The sequence below is a fragment of the Danio rerio genome, chromosome 6, assembly GCF_049306965.1.
Source record: "Danio rerio strain Tuebingen ecotype United States chromosome 6, GRCz12tu, whole genome shotgun sequence".
Classification (NCBI taxonomy): Eukaryota; Metazoa; Chordata; class Actinopteri; order Cypriniformes; family Danionidae; genus Danio; species Danio rerio.
The window spans coordinates 21,434,799-21,460,804 of record NC_133181.1 but is presented as its reverse complement, the minus strand read 5'-3'; the positions used below and the strand labels follow the sequence as shown (position 1 = coordinate 21,460,804).

Sequence of the window (26,006 nt, the reverse complement as noted above, 5' to 3'; positions counted from 1 at the left end):
TTCAAGGTTAAATAAACTAAATTCGCAATGTTTCATTAATTGTTAGAATGAGATAATAAATAAATTTCATAAAATATATGTTTTTTTTTTATTATTCAGGCCATTTTATTAGGCTAACGAGGGAAAGGACAACAAATACAACATGCAGTCACCTTTTTTTTAGATCAAAATATGCATGTGTTGTGAGGATTTACATTATGCAAATTTTCAGATTAAAAATGCAGATTCATTCTCTTTCAGCTAGTGGTGTGTTTAAAACTGAAGGAGTAACAGCTTTTTCTTGCCAAAGCAATTTTTCTTTCTTCCAATTTGTGTTTAACGAAGAGAAGATTTTTTAAACACATTTCTAAACATAATAGTTTTAATAACTCATTTCTAATAACTGATTTATTTTATCTTTGCCATGATGACAGTAAATAATATTTGACTAGATATTTTTCAAGACACTTCTATGCACCTTAAAGTGACATTTAAAGGCTTAACTAGGTTTATTAGGCTAGCTAGGCAGGTTAGGGTTAGTAGGCAAGTTATTGTATAACGGTGGTTTGGTCTGTTGACTATTGAAAAAAATATATAGTTTCAAGGGGCTAATAATTTTGACATTAAAATTGTTTTTAAAAAAATTAAAAACTGCTTTTATTCTATTCAAAATAAAACAAATAAGACTTCCCCCAGAAAAAAAATATTATCAGACATGCTGTTAAAATTTCCTTGCTCTATTAAATATAATTTGGGAGGTATTTTATAAAGAAAACAAAATTCAATACTGACTTCAACTGTACTGTGTAAACAAAGCAGCATGTAATACTATTATCACAGAAAGTGTCTCTCACCACGGATTTGCTTGTGCAAATATATCAGTATGAGTTGAAATTTTGAAAACAATATTTCCTGCTATTATTTAAGCACATACTTAAACATCACCGATTGCTCATTCCTTCAGACGCTTAACAGAAATTACTGTAAATTGCCGTGATGGTTACCGGTTTACCATATAGCCATGTATCACGGATCACTCTTGATCACTTGCTTTTAAAATGCTCCAGTATCTGTGTATTTGTGTTTGCACTTGGTGAACAGCGATGAAGAGTGGTGAACCTTCTTGGCCAATCAGTCATTTCTATTGAGCACGTGAACACAACGGGCAATCAAATGTGTTTAAGAACGTGCTCAAATGGGTGTTTTTAAATTTTCAAAACCAACTGGTACCAAACTTGATACTTTTAACAACCATAGTATGTACTGCTAACTAAAATGCTATACATTTACTTTGAACTAATGCGTTTGATGACAGATTTATCTGTTGTGTTGATTTCATTAACTAGAAACAAAGTAGACTTATGGACAAGACAAGTCATTTATTATATTTTTCATTATTTTAAAGATTCTCAACAGCAGTTTCAGAAAGGACAAAAATCATAAAGACCATGTAAATAAACAGAATAACATTTTTTATTTGGATAAATATGTTTTACTTTGTGGTACAAATTTCTGCCCCATTACATAGTCAAATGAGTTAAATGTCTCAACATTATTTTTCAACACTTAAAAGACTCTTAGTTCAAAGTACTACAGTCAAATTGACAAATATTATAGCACCTGAGATATAAAATAGATTGTTTATAGATCTTAATCAGATCTATGTTGCACATTTACAATATATATCTGATTAAGTATGACAACTTACAACTTTTAAAGGGTTTCGTTTTGTGCACCTCTAAACATTTATTAAATATGTATTAACTTGTAATAAGTAATTTTGAAACCTTTTTTATTAAGTTTACAATTACACTTTATTTACTTATTTTTCAAAATCATCGTTTGGCACAGATTTCAGAACGCTGACGTCAATTTTTAAAACTCTAGACACAAAACTCTAAACAGTCACTGCTTTTATCACAAACTTTCCACTGTTTAAAACTTTGCATGTTGCGTTTCTTTCTTTTCTTTAAACATTTGCAAATTCATTGGTTCACATAATCCTTTTATCATACAAATACTACAGGAACAAAACTTTAGATCACCCACACACAATTTTCCGTTTCAATAAACAATCATTAACAGTCATTAAATATTGTTTTTAAAAATATATGGTTTCATTATAACATGAAAAAATATTTCACGTTTCATTATGGTTTACACGTAAGTGTAGAAGGAATAGTACAGACAGTGGATTCACTGAACTAAAGTTTTATTCATTCAAACATAATGTAGGTTTACTGAAAAAAGGAGAATAGCAAACTTAACAACAGTGTTTCTTGCTTATTTGTAAATATAATGGTTGAAAAAATGGCAATTTTTGCAATACTTTGACATGACATGTTTCATATATGTGAAATCCATATGAACTAGAATGTCACCTGTAATTTGCATATATTTATATCACTATCATTTAGAGTGCTTGTGTCAGTTGATAGTTATATTGTGGTGATTAAATTAATCCACAGTTATTTCAAATGTAATGTTTGAGTTGCATATTGAAATAGGATCAATTTGATGTTTAATTGTAATTTACTGAAAAGGTCATTTTAGTGTATTTGACTTGAATTTATTTCATCCAAGAATTTTGAAAAAAAAAAAGTGCAATTTGCAAAGTGCAATGGTTGTGAATTTTGTGTCTAGAGTTTGGAAATTTGAATCCAGGGTTCTGAAATTTGTGGCAAAATGATTGTAAAATTGTAAAAAAATAATAATAATAATAATAATAAAAAATTTAAAAATAAACTGTAACACACCCATAAAACACAATAGGTGAGGGTCTTGACTGTTTTTTTGTTTGTTTGTTTGGTTTTTGTATGACAGGGAGAAATGGTTACGTTGACAGTACAGAAACAAGTAATTGGATTAAATGAATACATTATGTAAACCAATGTAGACTATGAGTGGCTATGTATGACTGAAATATAAGGAAGTTTAGACATTTTTTGAGGAAGCATTAAACATCGGAAGGCCTGAGAGTGGGTCTATCTTACAACGAGCCAAAGCCTGCTTGTAGTTGATCTTTTCCTTTGTGATTGGATCAGTCAGCTCTTTTGCATAATTGATCTCTTCCTGAAGCTCTCTCATCATTGTACTGTCAATCATCTTAGAGCTGACTGCATCCACAATGTTAACTCTTCCTGCTTTGTTGGGGTTGACCAACCCGCCTGTCAGAAATTGTGCCTCCATGTATCTCATGGCATTTTCTTTGGGCATCCAGCCTTTTTGTACAGCCTCTCCGACCGACAGACGTTCTTTGGTCATAGGATCCTCAACTCCGGTGAAGGCCTTTTGAGCATTTAGTAACCTCTGTAGCTGACTAGACTCAATCAGACCTCGATCAGCTGCTTTGTGTACCGAATATTTTATTCCATTGCTGATGTCCACAATTCCTCCAGTGGCAGCTTGTGCTTCAAGAAGCTTTTGGGCAGTGTTGGTGTCAATCAACTTTCGACTCATGGCACTGCGAACATTTACACATGAATCTGTGTGTACATCATATACACCACATATAGGAAACTCTTCTTTAAGCTGTTGATTCAATTGGCTGTTGAAGTGTGGAGTGTATGACGATGATTTTTTTTCCCCAGCTACAAGAAGAGCAAACTCTGAAATAGACATTTTGCCATCCTTATACTGTTGTAGTTGGTATTTGGTCACCTTGCCTTCTTTTAGTGCAGTTTTGATGGAGTACTGTTTCCCACTCTTGCGATCTTGCAAAACCAATATCTCATCATCAGGTGCCATTGTAGTGATTTCCTCCCAGTCACACTCCATTTCTTGTAACTGCAAGTATTTGTTGCGATCGAGGAAGCCTTGCCTATAGGCATCATATGGTGACATATCTTTTCCAGTGTTGGGGTCCAAGATGCTTATCTTTGTGGAAACATTGACTTCTTTTGTGCGCATCTCAGAGGAGTCCTCCTTCTGTAAACTGTTCTTCAGCTCCCTAATTATGTTATCTCGTTTGTGAATTTTGTCTTTTTCATCAAGGATATCCCTTTCCAGCCTCTGACCATCTGATTCCATTTTAATGCTTCTTTGCCTGTTCATTTGGTTTCTTTCACTCATCAGCCTAGAATGCTGTTGGAAGGAGATGGTGATGTTTTGTCTTTCAGATTCCAAAGATCTCAGTTCTCTCTGAAGGTTTTCTTTTTCTCTTTGCAGCTTGTCCCGATCATGAACTAGGTTGGTCTCCTCCAGCGACATTGCTGTTTTTTTGCTTGCTTGTTGCTGTAGTTTCTCTTGTAGACGATGGAGTTTATCCTCAAGGTCTCGTCTGACATTTTTCTCCTGAAGGAACTGGTCTCTAAGGTGGGATCGTTCTGCTTCAAGTGCTTGATCTTTCTCTACACGAACAACCTCTTTATAGATGGTCTTCTCAACTGACTTCTCTCGCTGCAAGATTTCAATATCAAGTGCCAATTTCCTGATATCTCTTTCTAGACGCATAATGTCGCTGCTTTCTTTATCCATATCTGTGCGAAGACCATTTGTCAGTTTATCAAGTTTTGGATCCCTCTCAACTTTTAGAACTTCCTCTATGACTATGTTCTCTTCAATAGGAGGTGGGGCAGTTTCTAGCTCATGAATTCTGGATTTAATTTGTCTCAGCTCAGTTTCCACCTGAATCTTTTTTTGCTTTTCATCACTGCTCCTGATTGCTATCTCCTTGTCTTCTATAAGTGCTCTCAGCTGCTGTACCTCTAGTTCTAGTTTTCTCCTATTCTTCACTTCTTCATCTAGACTCCTTCCTAACCTGTCATGATCAAGGATCTGCCTTGGATCCTTTTGTAGACGCACTACCTCTTGTACTACAAGCTTTTCCTCAGGTTTTTGTCTCTCCAGCTGAATATATTTGTTCTGAAGATCAAACACCATTTCCTCTATTGTTCTGCGCCTCTGAGTTTCTTCACGGACGTCTCTCCTGAGACGATCAACTTCTTTCTCTTGAAGTGGGTCGTCAACATACTTTGTTACATCCTTAGTGACAATCTTGGTCTCTACCTTTGACTTTTCAGCTTTCCACTCATCCCTATCTTTTCTTAGACGTATAAGATCATTTTGCAAATTGTTGTAGGCTTTTTGCAGAGAATATACTTGATCAGAAAGCCTCTGTATCTCTCTAACATTCTCAGGACTTCGTTCCTCTTTTACAACTTCCTGGACTACTTCCTTGTATTCAACCTTGGGTTTCTGTGCACGAAGAGCTTCATGTTCTGTTTTGACAAAGCTAATTTGTCTCTCAAAGTCTGAGCACTGCCTGCTGTTGTCTTGAAGCTCTCTTCTCAAGCGCTGCATTTCTGCTTCTGTTTCAGGGGCTACTCTGAAGTTCTCATTTATGATTTCTTTGACCTCCACTCTCGGCTTCATCTGTTGTATTTGGACATGACGTGATTGAAGGTTATTAAGCTCAAACATGAGACTTTTGTTCTCATTTCTCACTTCTTCTATTTTATTCAGAAGCTCTTTGGACTCCATTATAAGTACAGGGTCCTGCTCCACTCTTTTTACCTCTTTCGTGACCACTTTTGGCTCCAATGTTGGGATGAGTCTCTCAAGAGAATTTATATTACTCTTGGTTTGAGAGATTTCACTCTTGAGTGACTTGCACCTTTCTCCTTCATCTGAGATATCCAACTCAAATGTCCTAACTGCTTTTAACATTTCTGGATCTTTTTCAAGTCTAACCACTTCCTTTTGCACCACCTTCTCTTTTATGTTTTGCTTCTTTTGCTCTAACATTTTCAGCTCTGTTTGCAGCTGAGCCTTCTCTTGTTCTTTAACTCTAAGCTCCCTACTCAATTTGTTAATGCTTTCAAGAATATTTGTTGATTCTACATCTAGTTGAGGGTCTCTCTCTACCTCAGTCACTTCTCTTGTGACTAGCTTGGGCTTGGTGTTCTTAAGTTCACTCTCTAGGCTAGTGATCTTTCTGTTCAGTACCTCAATCTCACTCTGTGTTTTGGTGCGCTTCAATGCTTCTTCATGAATCTTTTTTTGAAAGTCGTCCACACTGGCCTGAAGTTTTGGGTCACGGTAATACTGCAGAATCTCTTTCTCCTCAACTCGCTCTATTCCTCTTCTGCTCTTCAGAGATAAATATCTGCTTTTGATGGTGCCCAGTGTATTCTCTGCATTAGTACGTTTGGCAATTTCCTCCTTTAACTCTTTCTGGAGAACTTCAGTGTCCTCAAAGGCTTTTTGTTGCAGCTGCTGTTGTTGATGTTGTTGTATGGTGTTGACTTGTTCCACATTCTGTACAAATAGAATAAAGACCAGTTGATATTAAGTCACTTGATTTTTACTTTTTATTTAAAAAAAAAAGATTACATGGATGATATGAACACTCATGTTACTGGTATCACCTCAGTCACAATGCCCTTTGCAAAGTTTATTTGTTTGAGTAACTGGTCACTCTCAGCAGCGGTCTCAGCATACTGTTTAGTAAGATCCTTCTCCTGTAGCATAACAAAGGGAAGAATTATGTATTTGACCAATATTATAGCGTTTTGTCAAATTTACATTTCAATATTTTACCTGTTTAGCAACAGAGCTTGCTAGGGTAGAGGTGTGAAGCCTTTTAGCATTTGTCACAGTTGTGTCATCAAGAATAGCTTTGTATTTATCACAATTCACCTCGTATTCCTGCCCCAAAATAAGTACAATAGAATATACATCATAATTTGTTTCAGCAAAAAAATAAATAAATAATACTATCCAGTGTTATAAAACTGCTTTTTACAGATTTATGTTTTAAATGTTAGACTTACATTAAGAACATTTTGGAGATCCTTGGAGAGATCAACCACTCTGTTCATGTCATCCCCTTTCCTCTGTATATCTTCTATTACTCTCTTTAATAATAAAAAAGGACTTTGTTATATATGTTAATACTTTGTTAACATATGAAATATATTGTGTGATAGTCTAAAAATCTCACCTTTTGAGAGTTCTGCTTGGCTTGGATTTGAGACAAATCATCTTTGGGGCTAACCTTGTTGTCCGGTAAATTATCTAAGAGCAAGCTCAGTGATTGGCTCACATTTTGAAAGTCCTGATGTTTAGTGTTAGCTTCCTGCAAAAGCCTTTCTCTAAAGAAATAAAATAATAAATAAAAAAAGTTATAATAATAGTGAGCTTATACTTTCATGGAAAACAGGGAAAGTGTATTTAAGTAATACCACATTAAACTTCAATTCTAAAAAAGTTGTGACATTTTGTAAAATGCAATTGAAGTCAAAAATTGAAAGAAAGAAAAAACAAATTGGGACCGATTTAAAATTTTTTTTAAAAAGGTTATAAAACATCCAAATTATTTTGAAACAGGGCACAATAAGCAGGGAATCTCGAAAGACACTGTGCTATAAAATATTTAATAATTATCTTTAAAACTTTTAACAGTATTTCTGCAGCTGTTGCAATAATAAATGTTACTTGAATCTTTTCTATCGTGAGAAAGTTATTTATGTGAAGTCACCAGCTTCTTTTTTTTTGCAAGCAAAGGGTATCGGTACCCAGTCCTATTTAACAGTATGCTTAACTAGTAATTTTGTAATAACGTTCATTCATTAATTTTCTTTTCGGCTTATTCTCTCTATTAATCTGGGGACACCACAGCGGAATGAACCGCCAACTTATCCAGCATATGTTTTACGCAGCAGATGCCCTTCCAGCTGCAACCCATCACTGGGAAACATCCATACACACTCATTCACACACATATACTATGGACAATTTAGCTTACCCAATTGACCTATACCACGTCTTTGGACTATGGGGGAAACCGGAGCACCCTGAGGAAACCCAGGCAAACACAGGGAGAACATGCAAACTCCACACAGAAACACCAACTGATCCAGCCGAGGCTCGAACCAGTGACCTTCTTGCTGTAAGGCGATCATGCTACCCACTGCGCCACCTTGCAGCCTTTATAATAACGGTATTATTTAATTAGTATCCTATATTCCCAAATAACTAAACTGTTCTAACTGTGCTTCTGGCAACCAATTCAAACTAGCAACCTTCTTGCTGTGGGGCAACCATCTTAAAAAAAAAGGAACCATGATGATACTTAAATAAGTAAAACATCAAAAAATTAACCATTTTACAAAATGCATATTTTGTCAGTGAAAATATTATACATATAATATATATATATATATATATATATATATATATATATATATATATATATATATATATATATATATACATATATATATATATATATATATATACATACATATATGTATGTATATATATATATATATGTATATATATATATATATATATATGTATGTATATATATATATATATATATATATATATATATATATATATATATATATATATATATATATATATATATATGTGTGTGTGTATATATATATATATATATATATATATATATATATATATATATATAATCTTTTCTTTGTTATGCAATTAAATAAAGGTTAAAGAGAATAAACCAAACACATTCTTTCAGTGTTGCCAACTTAGTGACTTTGTTGCTAGATTTAGCGACTTTTCAGACTCGCCTTGTGACAAATTTTCAAAAAAGCGACTAGTGACAAATCTAGCGACTTTTTTGTGTGTTTCTGGAGATTTTTATAGACTGTCATTTGTCCATACTGTACAGTCCCTACTCTTCTCAACGAGTTGCGGGTGATGCCGCCGGCCCATCCCCCGCCTCAGAGCACTGACAGGCGCCCCAGTCCTCATACGGTAGCCTCTCTCACCTGCAACCTCACCCCTCTGCGTACCGATAGCAAATGATTGAGCACCGGCAGTGTGAAGGTATCTTCCTTGTACAGTCAAACCGATCAGCTTTTCTTTTATTTTAACAATTTATTTTGACTGTTTATTCTTTTCTTGTTCACAGTCACAGATAATTTAAGTGAGAGTTTCAGAACTTGTCTGAGATTAGATTTATACACATTTATACTGATATACTGTATTCGAACAGCAATAAATTTAGTTAAATTGACATGCTTACATAAAGTGTAATGCAAATATAAATACCCCTTTATTGACTATAGGCTGTAAAACAAACAGAAATGATGTCAGTCATATGCAAGTTAACGTATGACGCAATCTAGCGACTTTTAGCAACTTTTCGGGCAGAGCTTAGCGCCTTTTCGTAGAAAATAGTAGGCGACATTGCATTCTTTATTTTAGTGCATTTTACAAAATGCTCAAAATATTAAATCAGGAGTAACAAAAACAATTAAACTTTTCATTTTGTTTTTGACTATATCAACAAACACTTACCTTTCACTCAGCTGGTTGATCACATTGGAGTATCGGCTTTGAAGATTCTTCACTTCTGCTTCCTGTCTGCGTATATCAGGGCAGTATTCTTGGTAACCCTGCTGAAGTGAACTGCATAGCTTCTTAAGTGCCTCTAGGTCCTCACTTAGCTTTTGCATCTCATTTTGAGAACCAGCAACATCTCTTTTTAAACCCTAAATGAATGACAAGGTATTTGTTATGATTCAAAATATTATAGTGTTGTTCATGTACAATGGAAAAACTTTAAATCAGTTTTTAAAACCAGATTTATTGGTTTGATGGCAATATACTAGTTTTATCCTCATTTTTTACCTTTAAAAAATCATCCAACTTTATGGTGTCTTTTGCAAATGCTTTGTACTTGTCACAAAATAAACTTAACGCTTCAAACATATTTAATGTATTTCAAAACAATTGATGTTCTATGTGGTTATGTAAAGGGACAGATTAGGGTCAACAATAAAAAAAAAGTTGAGTCACAGATTTAATTGCACGCAGATATTTTCCAATACAACTGTAATGAAAACCATTTAGGAAGGTTGTGACTAGTTGTAGGAAACATTACAGGTTAATTCATATTATTAAAGCAAACTTGATGTGTGAATCAACTATGGGTATGTAATGCAGGTTAATGATTGAAAAATGAAGCAGCAATGGGATTTCATTGTACTAATAGACCTTACCTGAATCTCCTGTGTACGTGTCTGAATGGCGTTAGGCTTGTCAGGAATGGCACCATCCTCACTTAGCTGTTTCTCAAAGCCTGAGACAGTGTTGTCCATCTGCCTAAGCTGTCTCTCCAAAACCAAAGAGGCATTTGCTCTAGTGTTAAAAAAAGACAGAGTTGCAACATCTAAAATATGTTTTTAATTACCTTTTATAATCACTTTTGTAAGTTTACATACTTCTTTTTGTAGAGACTGTTCAGAGCAACTAGACTGTCCTGTTTGTTTTTAGCATCACTGAGGTTTTGGAGTAAAGTAGAAGAAGTTGGCCCATTTAAGTCTTTTGAAAGTAAAGGTTCCATTTCCTTTTGGGCTGCAACCCTCTGTTTTTCCAGCTGCTGGAGTGCTGCAGTTGTTTTCTGTTTAGAGAACAACAATCTTTAATGAGCAGAGTATAACAGTGTTCTTCATCCTCTAAAAGCCTTTGTTAGAAGAAAAAAAAAATAGAGCAGTGGTGTACAAACATCTACCTATTTTGCAATCGTCTTGCAGAGTCTAACTACAATTAAACAAACCAAACCAACAAATCAAGGTCTTTTGATGTTTTAGAGCTGGTTGAACCGTTTTTAGGGCATTTGCGGGCACAAATTAACTTACTGGACACTTTCTGAGGGCACTAGATAAGAAGGTAGCCTTTGTAAATGTAATATTTGTAATTTTATTCATTCATTTTCCTTTGGCTTAGTCTGTATTTCAGAGGTCGCCACAGCAGAATGAACTGCAAACTCATTCATTCATTAATTTTCTTGTCTAACCTGCGACCTTCTTGCTGTGAGGTGACAGCACTACCTACTGCGTCACTGCGTCGCCCATGAATTGCCAACTGTTCTGGCATATGTTTTATGCAGCGGATGACCTTCCAGCTGCAACCCAATACTGGGAAACACCCATACACATTCATGAACTACAGCAAATTTAGTTTTTTCAATTCACGTATACAGCATGTTTTTGAACTCAGGTGGAAACCGGAGCACCAGGAGGAAACCCACGTGAATACGGGGAGAACAAGCAAACTCCACACCGAAATGCCAACTGGCCCAGCGGGATTCGAACCAGGGAACTTCTTGCTGTGAGCTACTATTACTAACCACTGAGCCACCATGCCGACCCTGTGTGTAATTGGTCATATGAATTATTATATTTAATATAAGTAGAATTAGTAATAGTAAATTGGTATTCAATAGACTAGGAATGATGTGATCAATTTGTGCAATTGAAAAATCTTTACTCTTGTAAATGAATCAAATAATTGTGAAACACCACTAAATAATTACTTAATTACTGTTACTAATTACCTAAAAGGACATCTAAGTGACTGGAAATCATTCTGGAATATAAGTAATCATGTAGAAGATGTTTTATTTCTAAATGTCTATGTAATTTCTCACCTCTTGCTCCTGCAGACGTTTAGCAAGGTCTGTGGCAGGGTCAGTGCGGTTTAGTGGGCTTCTTATACAGTTCAGAGTGTCCATCTCAACTTGACCTAGATCTTTATCCATTTGGTTTAGACGGTTAGCCAGCACTGCAGCTTTGGGATTTTCCTCAGCTCTAGGTGCAGGAACTATAAAAAAAGGTTCAAGGGTTAGCTCATCAAAAAAAAAAAAAAAGGTTATTAACTAAACATCCTTATGTCATTCCAAATTTTCTGTTTATTTTTAAATATTATGAAGCTAAGAGAAATGTTTTGTGCATACATAAAAAATGAAACTGATTCTTTTTCTCAGGGTCAGTTTAGGGCCTACGTTTATGAGCAGTTGATCACAGTTGTTATGTATTGACACACTGGGCTCTATCATTCACTCAGTGCTATTATCAAACCGACGCAGGTGTAATTTTCACATTTTGCGCCACATTGTTTAAATAGCAAATGTATTTGCGCCACTGTGTACACTCATGGGCATGCTGGTCTAAAAAGGAGGTGTGTTCTTGGCGTGTTGCTATTTTTAGGCAACTAGAAATAGGCCACGCCATTAACTAACAAAGCTGATCTAGTAATAGGCTCTGAGTTTTTATTATTTAAAAAGCGTATTAGTTATTTGTCTATGTGGGTCCAAAACACGCATAGACATTGCTTAATATACACAAAGGGTTGTACAGCAATACACCCATATGTTTACTTATGAAAGGATAAAATTTTTAAAAATATATATTATTTTCTACATAAATATAAAACGAGGGCTTTGGAATCTGGCTCTGTTATGGTGAGTTTTTTCCTGACAATTTACATTTGTTTAATGTTATTATTAGTTGTAGTATTTATTGCATATGTATATGCACTTAGCAAATGAAATTATGAAACGTAATAGGCTATGTCATGGATGTTTTCAGTAGAATGCATCCATCACCGTCTCCTTAATCCACAGTCGAAAATAAGAGGCCAAAAGTTTTAACTGTTTTCTAGCTAGTGAAGCATTTAGATTTTCCACTTACAAAGTTCTCCATAGCCATAGTTCTTAGTTCAATCTCAAGGAGAATGAAAGATAAGACTCTGATTGGTTTATTGCAAGTTATGCTCAAAACACACCCATAACTAATTAAGAGAATAAGGACAACCCCTTTAAACCACGCACCGATGCATTTTTTCATTCTTAAAAGTGCAGTATGTAAGTTTGACATCCAGTGTTTGAACTAGGTATTGCATTCATGGATCAAAACAAATGCAAGCACAGTTTGCCAGATTGAGAACGAGGAGCGAGTCTGACGATTGAGCCTGTAGGCTGATTTAAATCATGGTCTAAATAAACGCAACGGCACGTAATAGAAGAAAAATTTTCCATATTAAAAGGAGGTTTTGTTCTAACCAACACCTCAAATTGATATATTATAATCGGCTTCTATTCCTGCAGCTGAACAACAGAAAACTGACAATGATTACCTCAGGTACACCTCATGTGCTTTATTCAGTGTTAAATGCTAACAATGTGAGTTTGAATGGCATTTTACATGATATTTATTGCCAAACTACTGAAAGCAGCAGCAGACAGTTAACCTTAGACCTTGAAAATAAAATAAACCTTTTGAAATAGAACTTTAGCACTGTGTCTTTAGAACTAAAACCAAGACATGTACATTTAGTAATGTTAAAGAGGTTGATTATTTATTAATTAGATCATAACCCTTACCATTTGAGTAAGTGAGTGCTTATTCTTTGCTTCTGAATGGCTATATTTAAATTTCGGTCATGTTTCGTCTGATGCAAACAGCTGTTGTTAGATGTTGTTAGGACACAGGGTTACAAATGTAACCTGCTCGCCTAATATTTACGTTTGTAATATTTATATTATTTAATGATTAATAACCACCTTATGTGGAACACTAAATCTGCATCTTATTTTGCAATCTGCTACTGTCCTCTGAAGGCCGCATTTTGATCAAAAGCGTATGCTTTAAGAGCCTTTCTGAATGAATTCAGCATTGTTTTTTAAATAAACAAGAATGTTCACTTGGCATGTTTCTTAAATATCTGCAAACATATTATGGTATTTTTATGCTTTAGAAGAGTCAAAAACTTGCATACAAGACCTTTAAAATAGCAAAAGTGTGAAACATCCTTAGTGCTTTTGCATCCTCCATTTTAGACTTTATGCTTAGATAGTTAAAATAGAGCCCATAATCTCAGTGTTCACATTGCTGAATTAAAAATCTTTAAATTACCTGGAGCCTGTGATAAAGGGGCTTTGGATTGTTGATTGTTCTGCAAAGTTCTCAGAGCAGCCCGTCTTTTCTTTAAATCTTCTAACTCCTTCCCAAGCCTGCTCATACAAACATAAATTCTTAGTTATTATTGGTATGTTAAGTCATTACTCGTTTGTTTTTTAACATTAGCATATCATACAGATTAAATTTTACAATGTTTTGGAGTGTAAAAACCATTTTTTTATTCTTACAGGTCAACTCGGTTGATAGCCTCAGGATCAGGTGGAGGAATCATAAAGCAAACTCCAGGAAATTTTTGGCTTGTCCCATCACTGGACTGAACTTCCCAGTTATCATTGTCTGTGTTAGACTTAAGATTGAACAGCTCTCCTCTGTTTAATGTGGCCTGAAAATTATTAATTTGCAAAATAATAGTTTAATGAATAGAAATAAACAGATTATTAGAAAATTTATTTTAAAAACCTTTTTTTTCTTTAGAGATTCTAACCTTGGGAGTTTTCCAGTCACATAGAGACTCAACCGTAGTAGTTTTGCTTGGAGGAGTGCGGCGAAGTTTTAGTGGTACAATTGTAGTGCTTCGCTTTCTCATGTCAGCCAATAGCTGCTCATTGCGCTGTAAAGGCCTTTCTTCACTCTGCAGAACACAAAATATTGATGGATAAAGAGCTGTATTCATTTGTGTGTGTGTGTGTGTGTGTGTGTGTGTGTGTGTGTGTGTGTGTGTGTGTGTATATATATATATATATATATATATATATATATATATATATATATATAGGATGTCTACAGAGTTTAACAAGTGAAAGGCATTTTAAAACATTTTTAATAGCAACTTATATTAACTTCAAGACCACCAAACCTGCAATAAGAATACTTGTGTATGCATACAATGCTTTGGAAATATTAACAAATTTTGATTTTGATACCTGCAACACACTCCAAAACAATTGGCACAAGTCAGAGGCAAATTAAAAGGCAAAAGGTCATACAAATGAAACAGTTTTAAAGCAGTCCACAATAGGCAGGTGAATTAATGATACATATTAGGTTCATGCTTGGGTATAAAATAAGCATCTCGGTCTTGGCAAGCAAAGCAAGATCATGGCTCTTTATTTTGTGCCAAAAGTCATGTAAGAATTGTCAAAAAAAGAAAACCACATTTATTGATGCAAAATGACAACCAATTTATGTCTTTCACAAACTGCCATAAACCATACCATATAAAAGCATTGGAGAAGTCCAAAGAAATCTCATTCCGTGCAGAGCAAGGCAGAAACCCTTAGCTGAATGTGCTCCAGCTTTGAGCGTCAAATTGCACTGCATGACAGTCATGTTGTGCTGTTACATAAAGCCACGTGATCTCAGGAGAACTTCAGAAACAACACTGCAACTGAACAGTCACTGCAACAAGAAGTGCCTTTTGACTTGTTGATTGTGTAAGCTGGACATTAGTTATGTGCAGTACATTGTAAATAATTAATTAATTCATTCATTCATTCATTTTCCTTCGGCTAAGTCCCTTTATTCATCAGGGGTTGCCACAGCGCAATGAATCGCCAACTTATCCAGCAAATGTTTTACACAGTGAATGCCCTTCCAGCTGCAACCCAGCACTGGGAAACACCCATACACTCTCACATTCATACCCATTTACTATAGCCAATTTAATTTATTTAAATCACCTGTACTGCATATCTTTGGACTGTGGGGCAAACCAGAGCAGCCGGATGAAACCCACGCCAACACGGGGAGAATATGCAATCTCCACACAGAAACGCCAACTGACCCAGCTTAAGATGTTGTATGTATTCAAATTACTTGAATATTATCTAACGCCATAGCAATGACAGAAAAGTTGAAAATGAATTCAACACAGATGGTATTTCTTTTACAAAGTAGAAAGAAATTATTAGCACAAGAAAGATTTTTATTTATTTATTTTTTTTTTTACAAACGTAAATTTTATACCGGATTTGAAATGGTTTTCTTTTTTAAGGTGTGAGAGTTTAATGTTAGCAGAAAAGGAACAAGCATCTGGTAAAGCAATGTTCAATTGTTGTGTTAAAGCGTTTAATAATGCCTTCAAAGTAAAGAAGACAAACCTTGGAGTAATGTCTTAAATTTAAAGGAAAGATCAAGACCTGAATGGGGAGGACTTTATAAGTCGCCTTTAAGTAAAAAAGCAGAATATTTGCATGGAATTAGTTGTTAATGTTTTGTCCTTTTTGTCTGCAAGGAAAATCAGTGTTCCATGCCTTCATTTATTGTAGTACAGCCAATCACGTTTCTGGAGGTCCACTAGCTCTACACATTTTCCATTTCTCCTTTACCAAACACACCTGATTCAGCTCATCAGCAGACACTGCAATGGGTGTGACAGACAAAGGAGACATCCAAAAGCAAAAATGTGGTTGAGAAACACTGTTGTAATAGATTAAGGCCCTTTTCTACAAGATCTGTATAGATGGTTTGAGGAAATGTTGAAGGAGATTTTTACTTAAGGTTTTAAGCATTCTCGAAAATGTTCATATGAATGAATTTTATTAGGTAAAGCAAGATAGCATTTTATATAAGTAGGAAAAAAAATAGAGACTTCTGATACTGATGTAAAATGCTCTTTGATCAGTTATAATAATCTGTTCAGTGATTCATTAGAGTTAGCAGGGAGATCGCTGACACTTACAAGATGACTAAATATTTTTATATAGAGCTATTAAATGCAGCAGGACTTTGGGTGATCAAACATTGCTTTTTGTCAATTCTATAACAAAAGAACAGAGCACACCAGTTATGGTTCCACGGAGAGTAAATTGCTTCTGCTAGGGAATAGCAAGAAAGGAGACGGTGCTCACTACAGAGCCATTTGAGCAGAGTTGAGTTCCAGCGAGGGGGAGCATGAAAGCTGGAGCTCAGCTCTGCCCAAATGGCTCTGCAGTGAGCACCACTTGCAAGAAAGTAGGAGCACGCAAGCTCTTTTTAAACACTGTTGGCACAGAGTAGACACATTAACTACTGAGGGGAAATGCTTGATTGGTCTTTTCAGTGATTGTATTTAAAGAGTTCAGATGCAAAATCCTCCGAATGGCGTCTCACCCTCTTATGTTTATGTTTAGTTATTCCACTTTAAAGACAATGATCAGAACTGAGCCTACAGTACATACATGAGTAAAATGCTAGTTTTAGAAGAAATTATCAAATGTCTTTTAGAGGTTTTTGCCTCTAAACTCTTCATTTGATTCTTTTGGGTCCATCAGACCAAAGTATTATTGTTGCGGTATCATGACCCAAATATTTCAGATCAATAGAGTATCATTTTAAGGCTTTTTAAGACCTTGTAAAAAGACCTGTACCTACTCTGATAAAAGAGAACTGAAAATTTGTATGTTCTGTGTTTTGGACATCTTTAAAATCTTTTTTGTATTTAACCAGTATACAGAAGATGATACAAACCAAAAAAATATATTTAACTGAGGGTTGTGTTGTTAAGCAATGCTATGATATATTTAATCAATGCCAGAAGTGTGATGCTCACAGATATTGAACAATAAATTGGAAACAACCTAAAAAAAACCATACAGGAAGTGCGTCCTACTCTCTGTTTTATTTTACCTTAAGTGTGCATCATTAAAATGGAATAAAACTCATATTACTTGTCCTATAAGAGGAACTTGAAACATTAGAAAAGGATATGCAATGATCCTGAAGAGCCTAAGGATGTTTTGGTCAATCTTCTACTACACTTGCAGTAAATGTAGGACCCCAGGATCTAAAAGCGGGTCTTCAGTGTTTTCAAAACACTTTGTTACCATAGCAACCCACTGTGTTCACTAGTTTCTTGTTTAGCTTATAACCCGTCTCAGCTCACAAATTCACCCACAACCACAAACCTCTCATAGGTGTGCAATTTAGAATTTACATACAGTTAAAATTATGTCAGAATTATTAGCCCCCTGAATTATTAACCCTGTTTATTTTTTTTTCTTGTTTTAATAACTCATTTCTAATAACTGATTTAATTTATCTTTGCCATGATGACAGTAAATAATATTTTACTAGATATTTTTCAAGACATTTCTATACAGCTTAAAGTGACATTTATAGGCTTAATTAGGTTAACTAGGCAGGTTAGGTTAATGAGGCGAGTTATTGTATAAAGATGGTTTGTTCTGTAGGCTATTGAAAAAAAATCAGCTTAAAGGGGCTAATAATTTTGTCCTTAAAAAGGTGTTTAAAAAATAATAACTGCTTTTATTCTGACCGACATAAAACTAAAAATACTTTCTCTATAAGAAACAATATTATCAGACAAACTGTGAGAGTTTCCTTGCCCTGTTTAACATAATTTAGAAAATATTTTAAAAAGAAAGAAAAAAAGGGGGTTAATAATTCTGACTTTAACTGTATGTAGCAAAATCTTTAAAAAGTGACTTTACCTGAAGCTGCATCTGAATTTCAGTGCTGGTTTTGCCATTGACAGATTTGGCATCAACAGTGGAGCCAAGCTTAGACAAAGACTCAGACAAGGTGTCTGCATCCAGTTGGTACTGTAGAGAAGAATGTAAATAGGCTTTACTAATAAACAATTTTTCTACTAGAAATTTGCTTGGCAAAAAGGACCTACCTTTTTGTACTCCTCTATATTGTCCAGATGGGTTTCCTGACAGATGCAAAGATTCAGAAACTTCTGCCATTCATTTCTTACAGTGTCTCTCTGGGCCTGGGCACACCCAAAGCACATTAAATCTTAGCTTTGCTTATGTTTTGTCATACTGTATTTATTATTGAAAACGTCCAATTTTCCACACCACTTATTGTCAAGAACGGTAAATAATTATCAGTATGTCCTTGTATTATTAGAATATTTCTAAAGTTAATTCATAACTCAATTATTACAATAATCAAGCTGAGATCTTATTAGTATTTTCTTACCTGCACAGTGCTGGCAGCAGGATGTTTCAACTCAATCAATCTGTCACCATCATCCTGCAATTTGTTGACCTCACTTTCATGTGCCAGCAGACTGTTATTCTTGAAGTTCTGCAGCAGATAAAATCTCACAGGTCATGTTTTATAATGCTGTGCCATATGCAGCAAAACAAAAGGAGAGTAAACCACCATATATTCTCATTGCTGTAAAGCATGTTTTTTTTTACTTGCTATATAACAATGCAACAGTTGATGTATGTACAAATCAAACAGAGAATATGGTGTGTACAAACCATACAGAGAGTACTTTTTCTTTAATGAGGGAATTTACAGCTAGACACTGAAATGGCATTTACAGTTGCAGATATTGTTTAAAGGTGCCATGTAGAGCACTGATTCAATAAGTTAAACTGTTCTCTGAATTCTACACAGTAAACAGAAATGGTATCAAATTTTAAAGATCTTTTTCTACACATACCCTTTAGTGTCTGTCTGTCTGTATAGGAAACAGTGTTATAGTGTGGCTGTGCAGAGCTACATAAATACATTTTCATTTTAATACAAGCATAGATAAAATTAAAAATAAGGGAGGAAATTAACATTCTTGAAATCTCAATAGCAGGGGTCACCAATCTCGGTCCTGGAGGGCCAGTGTCCTTGCAGGGTTTAGCTCCAACTTGGCTCAACACACCAGCCTGGATGTTTCAAAAATACCTAGTAAGACCTTGATTAGCTTGTTCAGGTGTGTTTGATTAGGATTGGAGCTAAAATCTGCAGGACACCGGCCCTCCCGGAACAAGTTTAGTGACCCCTGTTCAATAGTAAACACTGTGACCAATCAAACAGCCTGTGGCATGCATATTATTTTTTTCTGTGTGCAACATAACAGTGTTTTTCTTCCAATTGGCCTGTTTTTCTCAAGGATCTTATATATGTACATGAGAATGAAACAATGGTGTTGGTTGGCATGCTCATTATTCAGCTATGACTAGGTGTATCTACTATCTAGATCAGGGGTGGGCAAACTTGGTCCTGGAGGGCCGGTGTCCAGCAGAGTTTAGCTCCAACTCTAATCACACACACTTGCTTTTAGATGTCTAGTGATCTTGCAGACACTGATTAGCATGTTCAGGTGTGTTTGATTAGTGTTGCAGCTAAACTGGCCCTCCAGACACCGGCCCTCCAGGACCAAGTTTGCCCACCCCTGATCTAGATTAATGTGAAAAGATATTTATATAGCATATAGCATATTTATAGATATTTAGTAGCATATGTATGTATTTGTTTATTTTACAGAAATATTTTTGCAATTAACTTCTAATATGTAATTTATTCAGTATTTTTTGTTAAATTACACACTGTTATTCATGTTGATTTAATTGAATGGTTTGCTTAGGGTCCCAGGCTACTTGAAAAGGGAGCTGTCTCTGTTGCTCTCTGACATAATGCTTGACCCCTGGTGAAAAAAAACAGCTTAAACCAGCTGGTCAACCAGGCTGGTTTTAGAGGGTTTTTTGCCACTTCCAGGTTGGTCTTAGCTGGTCAGCCTGGAAAATTACCAGCTAAAATTATTTACTTTTCATGTCATGTAATCATTTCAAAAGTTAGCTTACCTCATATTGTCTGCGAACGTCAGCATGGTCGACCATCTGATCACTCCAGTCCTGTTTAAGAATCTTGTTCTGCTCTTCCTTCATGTATGCCACCTCCTTGTCACAGTCTTGCATGTAGTCATACAGACTGTTGAGATAATGACGTCGCCATTTTGAGTTATCCTGTAAAACAGTTAAAATGATCTTATTTTTCCCCCATTCTCTCTCTGGCACCAGCAGTATTATTTTAAATCTGTCAGTATGTGAATAAATTCCTACCAGTAGGTTGGCATATTGTTTCTTAATGGCAGCATATTCCTCCTGAAGCAACAAGAAATATTTCAATTTTGTGATTGATTAACTGTTCAGTAGTCTGTGCTGTAAACCCATAAGACACTATCAACTTTAAAGCAGAAATGAAGATATTTAAAATGACACCCGAAAGATTTTACAAAAAAGGGTTTCGTGTGAATAAGACTTAAATAAATCTGTTCATCAAATTAAGAGAATGTGTCCTTCTTGAACTTGATTCATCTGAATTATCAATAAAATGTGATTTCTGAATAACTTGTGAATTTTCCAGGGAGAGACACAGGCAGGTTTCATTAAAATATCTTAAAAAGGTGTTTTTGTTGTTGTTTCTCCTTCCAAAGCAATATATAATAATGTAAAGAACAAATGTTTAAATTACCTGAGAACTGGTTGATCCAGGGTTTAGCTGATTGTTATAAGACTCAATCTCTTTATGAAGGATGTTATGAGCTGCGATCTGCTTTTTCAGGTCAGCCAGTGTTGGGCCATACTCCTCTTTGCTTGCATCTTTCTGTAATATTAAAAATTAGTCAGAGAAACAAAATAATCAATATATTTTGACTATAGGAGATTATACAGTGTCTCTACATTTACATGGTCATCAGTAATCAAATTATTTACCTTAATCTAAATAAGGCACTAATATGAATGATGTGGGTGGCTTTTATAATGTTCCATTTATGTTTTCCTTATAGTACATACTGTAGATCAATTACTGTCTTTACATCACCATGCTATCCATGTAATTTAGGACGTTTCATTTTTTATTTTGCAGTTCGGCAGTTTCACTTTCATTAAGCAACATTTCATTCATGCCCCGAGAAAAACTTTGAGGTATTGAATGTGAGTATGAAGTAAGAACTGGTGGGAGAGTGTCGTTTTACTGGAATATGATACCGCACATGCCAAATTGAAAAAAAAGTTTTCCAGACAGAATAAAAGTGTGAAGATCATTGATTTAAAAAATAAAATAGATGTTAAACATGGCGATTTTGTGATGGCATGCAGTTTATTGGAAGCACTTGAACTGGGTTTCTGAAACAATTAAAATCCTTCTTTATATACTCTAGAGAATGAGAATCTTTTTTTTTAAGCACAATGCATTCTGGGCATTTAGGACAAGGGAGCCTGATTCCCCATTGATCTCTATTGATTTATTGTATCACACTCATACACTCATCATCAGCAATAAACTATAAGCAGTTGCACTACAAATAATAAAGAAAATCATATCTGGTACTGTTTCCTTGCAACAGCTCATTGATACCCTGTCAGTTATGGATAAACATGTTCATTTATTTGATCCGCTCTGGATTCGCCCCCTCTGCATCTATCCTTAGCTTCTCAAGTTACACTTCACCGCTGGACACAGAATATTATGGTATATATATTATCAGCTTCCCAGACACACAGAGCATTCAAAAAGATATCTAGAAGTTTGACCATTTTATTCTGAGTGTTTGTGAGATGTTTTTTAAATCAAAAGATATTACTATAAATCCGTAGTTTTTTTCTGTTATGATTTGCATTGGTTTAAAATGTGCATTCCTGCGTTTGTCCTCAAACATGGCCGACCGCAACTCTCCGTTGCATAGATTTCTGTGCTCTATAGGAATACTCTATAGCTCCTTTCAAACAGTGATACCGGAAAAATAACGGAACGACTTTACTGGTTAATTCAAAAAAGCGATGTTCATGATTTCACTTTTTTTAAAGCCTTAGCATTCATGCAGCTTATCCCAGAGACATCCAAAAGCAGAAGCCCTAACCGCAGCTAAATGTTTACACATTTGACTATATTAAAAATTCATAGAAACCTAGACTAAACGTTATCTGACTAATATCTAGCAGCTAAATGTGTCTGGAAAAGTATCCAAAGGCTTTTATTTTCATAAACAGCATGTATGTGAATGTGTCTGAATGTTCTGATTGGCTGGAGTAGCTCTAGAACACGCTCTTTCCGGCAATCTTACTTTTGTGATCACACCGCATAGGATTCCGGCAAATTACAGGTAATGTTACAACTTCTTTTTCAGGTAAATTGCCGAAGCAAATTTACTAGTATTTTCAAAAAGGGCCTGTTCACACATACAGACGTTTCCAGAAATTGACAATAATTTTCTGGACAGTTCTGTAAGTGTGAAATAAGGGGCTCATATCTTAATTCGATTTGTGTTTAATGGACTCTTTTTACAAGATGGATTTAAGATGCTGTTGACCGTTAAATGCATCATAACCTTAAAAGTTTTTAATATATATATATATATTTTTTTTTTAACGTATGTATATTTATATATATTTACATATCTATTATTTTATCTCTGCATCAAATTACAAAAAAATAAAATAAAATTACCACTTTTAGGAGGTGTCTGTAATACAGGATATATGGGGGCAGGACAGTAAATTTTACCTTGTTCTCTCTTCTGGCTGCCATTATCAGTCTTTTTAAGAAAATAGGGTTGTAAAAAAAGATTTTGTAATACTTTCCCACTCACTGCGCTCCAATTTACCTATGTAATGTATTTGACTATGACGACTTCCGCTACTGAGAAACCCGGAAATGTTAAAAGGGTGCTGTGGTGCTTTTTAATTCTCGTTTGTGCATCCTTGTTTCCTAATCATTTATTGGTGTCCATGTACAATGGAGGAATAGTTCATCAAATTTGTTAAATGGTGAGAGGTTTTCTCGCAAAGCAAGCAGACTCGCAACCTTGCACAGATGATGTGGGATCCTTTATTATTTCTAACCAATTCATCTCTGATTGGTACAGAGTTTTTTCAGTGTAGTTTCTCCCATTTTGAGCTAATCTTTTACGGTTTAAGCTAATGATGAACAAAATGAAGCACATAGCATAGCATGTTTACTCTACTGGAAATGCAATGTGCAAACTCAATTGCATACATTTTATTAACGATTCAAATTTTATTTGGGTTTGGAATGGATGTAAAAAAATAATGAAGTGATATCACCGAGGGGACGAAATTTAGATTTACAATGTCTTACCATAATGTGTTAAGTTTAAGGTACTTTTGATAATGTATACAAAAGTAAATCAATATATTGAATGTGTATTCACACCTGTTTTTGGTTTAGTACCAGAGCCCAGTTAATTCTTGGTTGAAGTTCCACCTCGTTCAATGGCTCATACAGCTCTCGGTAAAGGGAACAGTCTTTCAGCCAACGCTCATGAAGGCGACTTACACTAATTAGTGAAAATCAAAACAAGTACAATTAGTTTTCAATGTAATCAAAATAAATAAGAGACAAGAGATAGTGACAGAGCAACAGACTGAGTCATGTACATCATTGTTTAAAGGGTGTCTTTAGTGTCACTCACTCATTCTCTATTTCTCCTGCCTGAGGGTGTTGCAGTTTCTTGGCTTTGTCCATATCCAAAAACAGATCTTTCAGGAGCCCTTCTGCCCGGCCAAGGAGATCTGCTGTTTCTTTCTGATGCTGTAATGTCTTATTATTTTTCTCATTTTCAGCATCCTGAGCGAAGAGAAGGAGATGTAGGTATTTTTGTGTTTTACATTTAAAACTAACAGCACCACATTATAACTTTGCTATAAGGTTGCATTTGTTAATGTTTTTATGTATTTATTAACAGGAGCTGAGAATGAATAATACTTTTACAGCATCTACTAATAATCATTTTCCAGCATGTACCAATGCATTAATAAAATCTAAAAGTGTGCTTATTACCATCATTAAATTTACTGGGATTTAACAATTAACAATAGAGACAAATACTGTAAAAACTATTCATTGTTTGTAAAATATCATGTTAGTAAATAGTAACTTATGCAAACCAATTGTAGTTAAAACAATTTATTATTGTTATTATTACTATTCTTAGTAGTACTAGTAATATATCATGCTTATAAAAAATGAAGTGCTTCTTACAAGGAGCAGCAGCTCTTCTGCGCGCAGTACATCTTTCTCAACAGTGTCTGCATTTTTCTGCATACGTGCAATCAGCAAGGCCAGATTGCTCACCTGTGTTCTGTCAAATTTAAAAGTTAAACAATTTTATGATGTTTGGATGATCAGTGCATAAAAGCAAAAAATTGTTGCACAGACTTGAAGTATAAAACCCCACAGTTACAAGTAAAAAAATCCTGGACATTCCTGTTGGTTTGTCTCAATTTTTTTCAACAGAAAATTCAGGCACGTGACACAAATACATGTGTTGTGTATGAAATATTACTGACAATTGTGTATGAAGACAAAATACCTTTGAAAGTACAAAGAGCAGAGCTTGTAACAAAGAGTAGACAAATCTGATTTTTCTTAATTAACTAATATCAGGCAGATAGGGTATTTTCTATCAGGATGACATTGAGAAATAATGTCAGGTTAATCCTGAAAGTCATCAGTCTGCTAAAACATAGCTTTAGTTCATGAGCTCAGGCCACTTCACAAGATCAAAGTTGACATGTTGGATGGTTTTGAGTCACACCTAATTAAATCCTTTAAAGTTTCACAAAAGATGCTCTGATGACATAAAAAAGCTGAAAGATTGTAACTTCTTGACATTTACAGTATACATGTTTAGAACTCATTCTATATTTCTCAATAATATTGCATTTGCATTGCATTAGTCCTATATGTCATAACAATGGACCAACACCCAGTGGTAGAACAAGCACGTCAGCCCTTAACAGGAACTAAACTTTGACAGCAAGGACACTCCTTTTTATGTTTTTAAATATGCACATTTATTTATGTTGAATGACTCTGATTACTGAGTATTCACACAACACCATGAGAAACATCTATATCAATTGTACATTAATCATATTTAACTAGTGGTTTGTTCAGAGAAAAGCTTTTAGATCTACATATTTTAAAATATTTAAGAACATGGTTAGAGATGATCAACAGACAGCTAATTCCAATTCCATTTGTCTTCTAATAATGTAATGTAACACATTTGACAGCTTGTCTCTTTCAGAACAGTTCTTTGCCAACCTGATCTTTTTGTTTTAAAGATTACCTATTGTGGGATATTTTCTATAAACCATAATCCCTTTAACTTGTTGACAAAGCAAAGTTTAAAAACAAAACAGTCAGCATATGGGCCCACTGAACCAGGTTTCCTTTGTAGAATGTGTTTTATTTTCATTTGTATAATTGAGCAAGTCTGAAAAGAAAGCAATTCAGCTATTTTGTTTAAGTTGATTCCAGCATATATCATTTTGTTGGTATAAGATTTCACATCGAAGATCTGGTTAAATCAACTTTATACATTCATTCTGGTTACCAGAGTACACCCAAACTGACCTCAGACCTTCATAAACACAACAGAACTGAACCAAGAGTATAAAATAACCAACATCACTCACTTGTTTATCTTGGAATCATCTTTCACTGTGCTGTCTTTATTCCTCTTGAACATCCTAAAAGTTTAAGTAAGGTTAAATTCACCTTCTGATCCAAGTGTGTTTGTAAATCTCACTCCTGCTTCTCCTTAATTTCTACAAACTTTTCCGTTTTCAAGCTCTGCCTCTC

At 34.8% G+C, this 26,006-nt stretch overlaps 1 protein-coding gene across 1 annotated transcript; it reads right to left on the bottom strand.

The window, feature by feature from the left end:
- Positions 1-1,424: 1,424 nt before the first annotated feature.
- evpla (envoplakin a) lies at positions 1,425-26,006 on the bottom strand. Its single transcript, NM_001118897.1, is given in 22 exon segments — positions 1,425-6,237; positions 6,348-6,440; positions 6,520-6,627; positions 6,753-6,836; positions 6,923-7,073; positions 9,256-9,449; positions 9,960-10,098; positions 10,182-10,360; positions 11,390-11,562; positions 13,656-13,753; positions 13,889-14,043; positions 14,146-14,292; positions 18,092-18,202; positions 18,280-18,375; positions 18,588-18,695; positions 20,198-20,359; positions 20,456-20,497; positions 20,868-20,999; positions 23,571-23,694; positions 23,830-23,984; positions 24,399-24,498; positions 25,841-26,006. Coding segments are annotated over 22 exon segments (5,928 nt in total). The 5' UTR covers positions 25,894-26,006; the 3' UTR covers positions 1,425-2,913.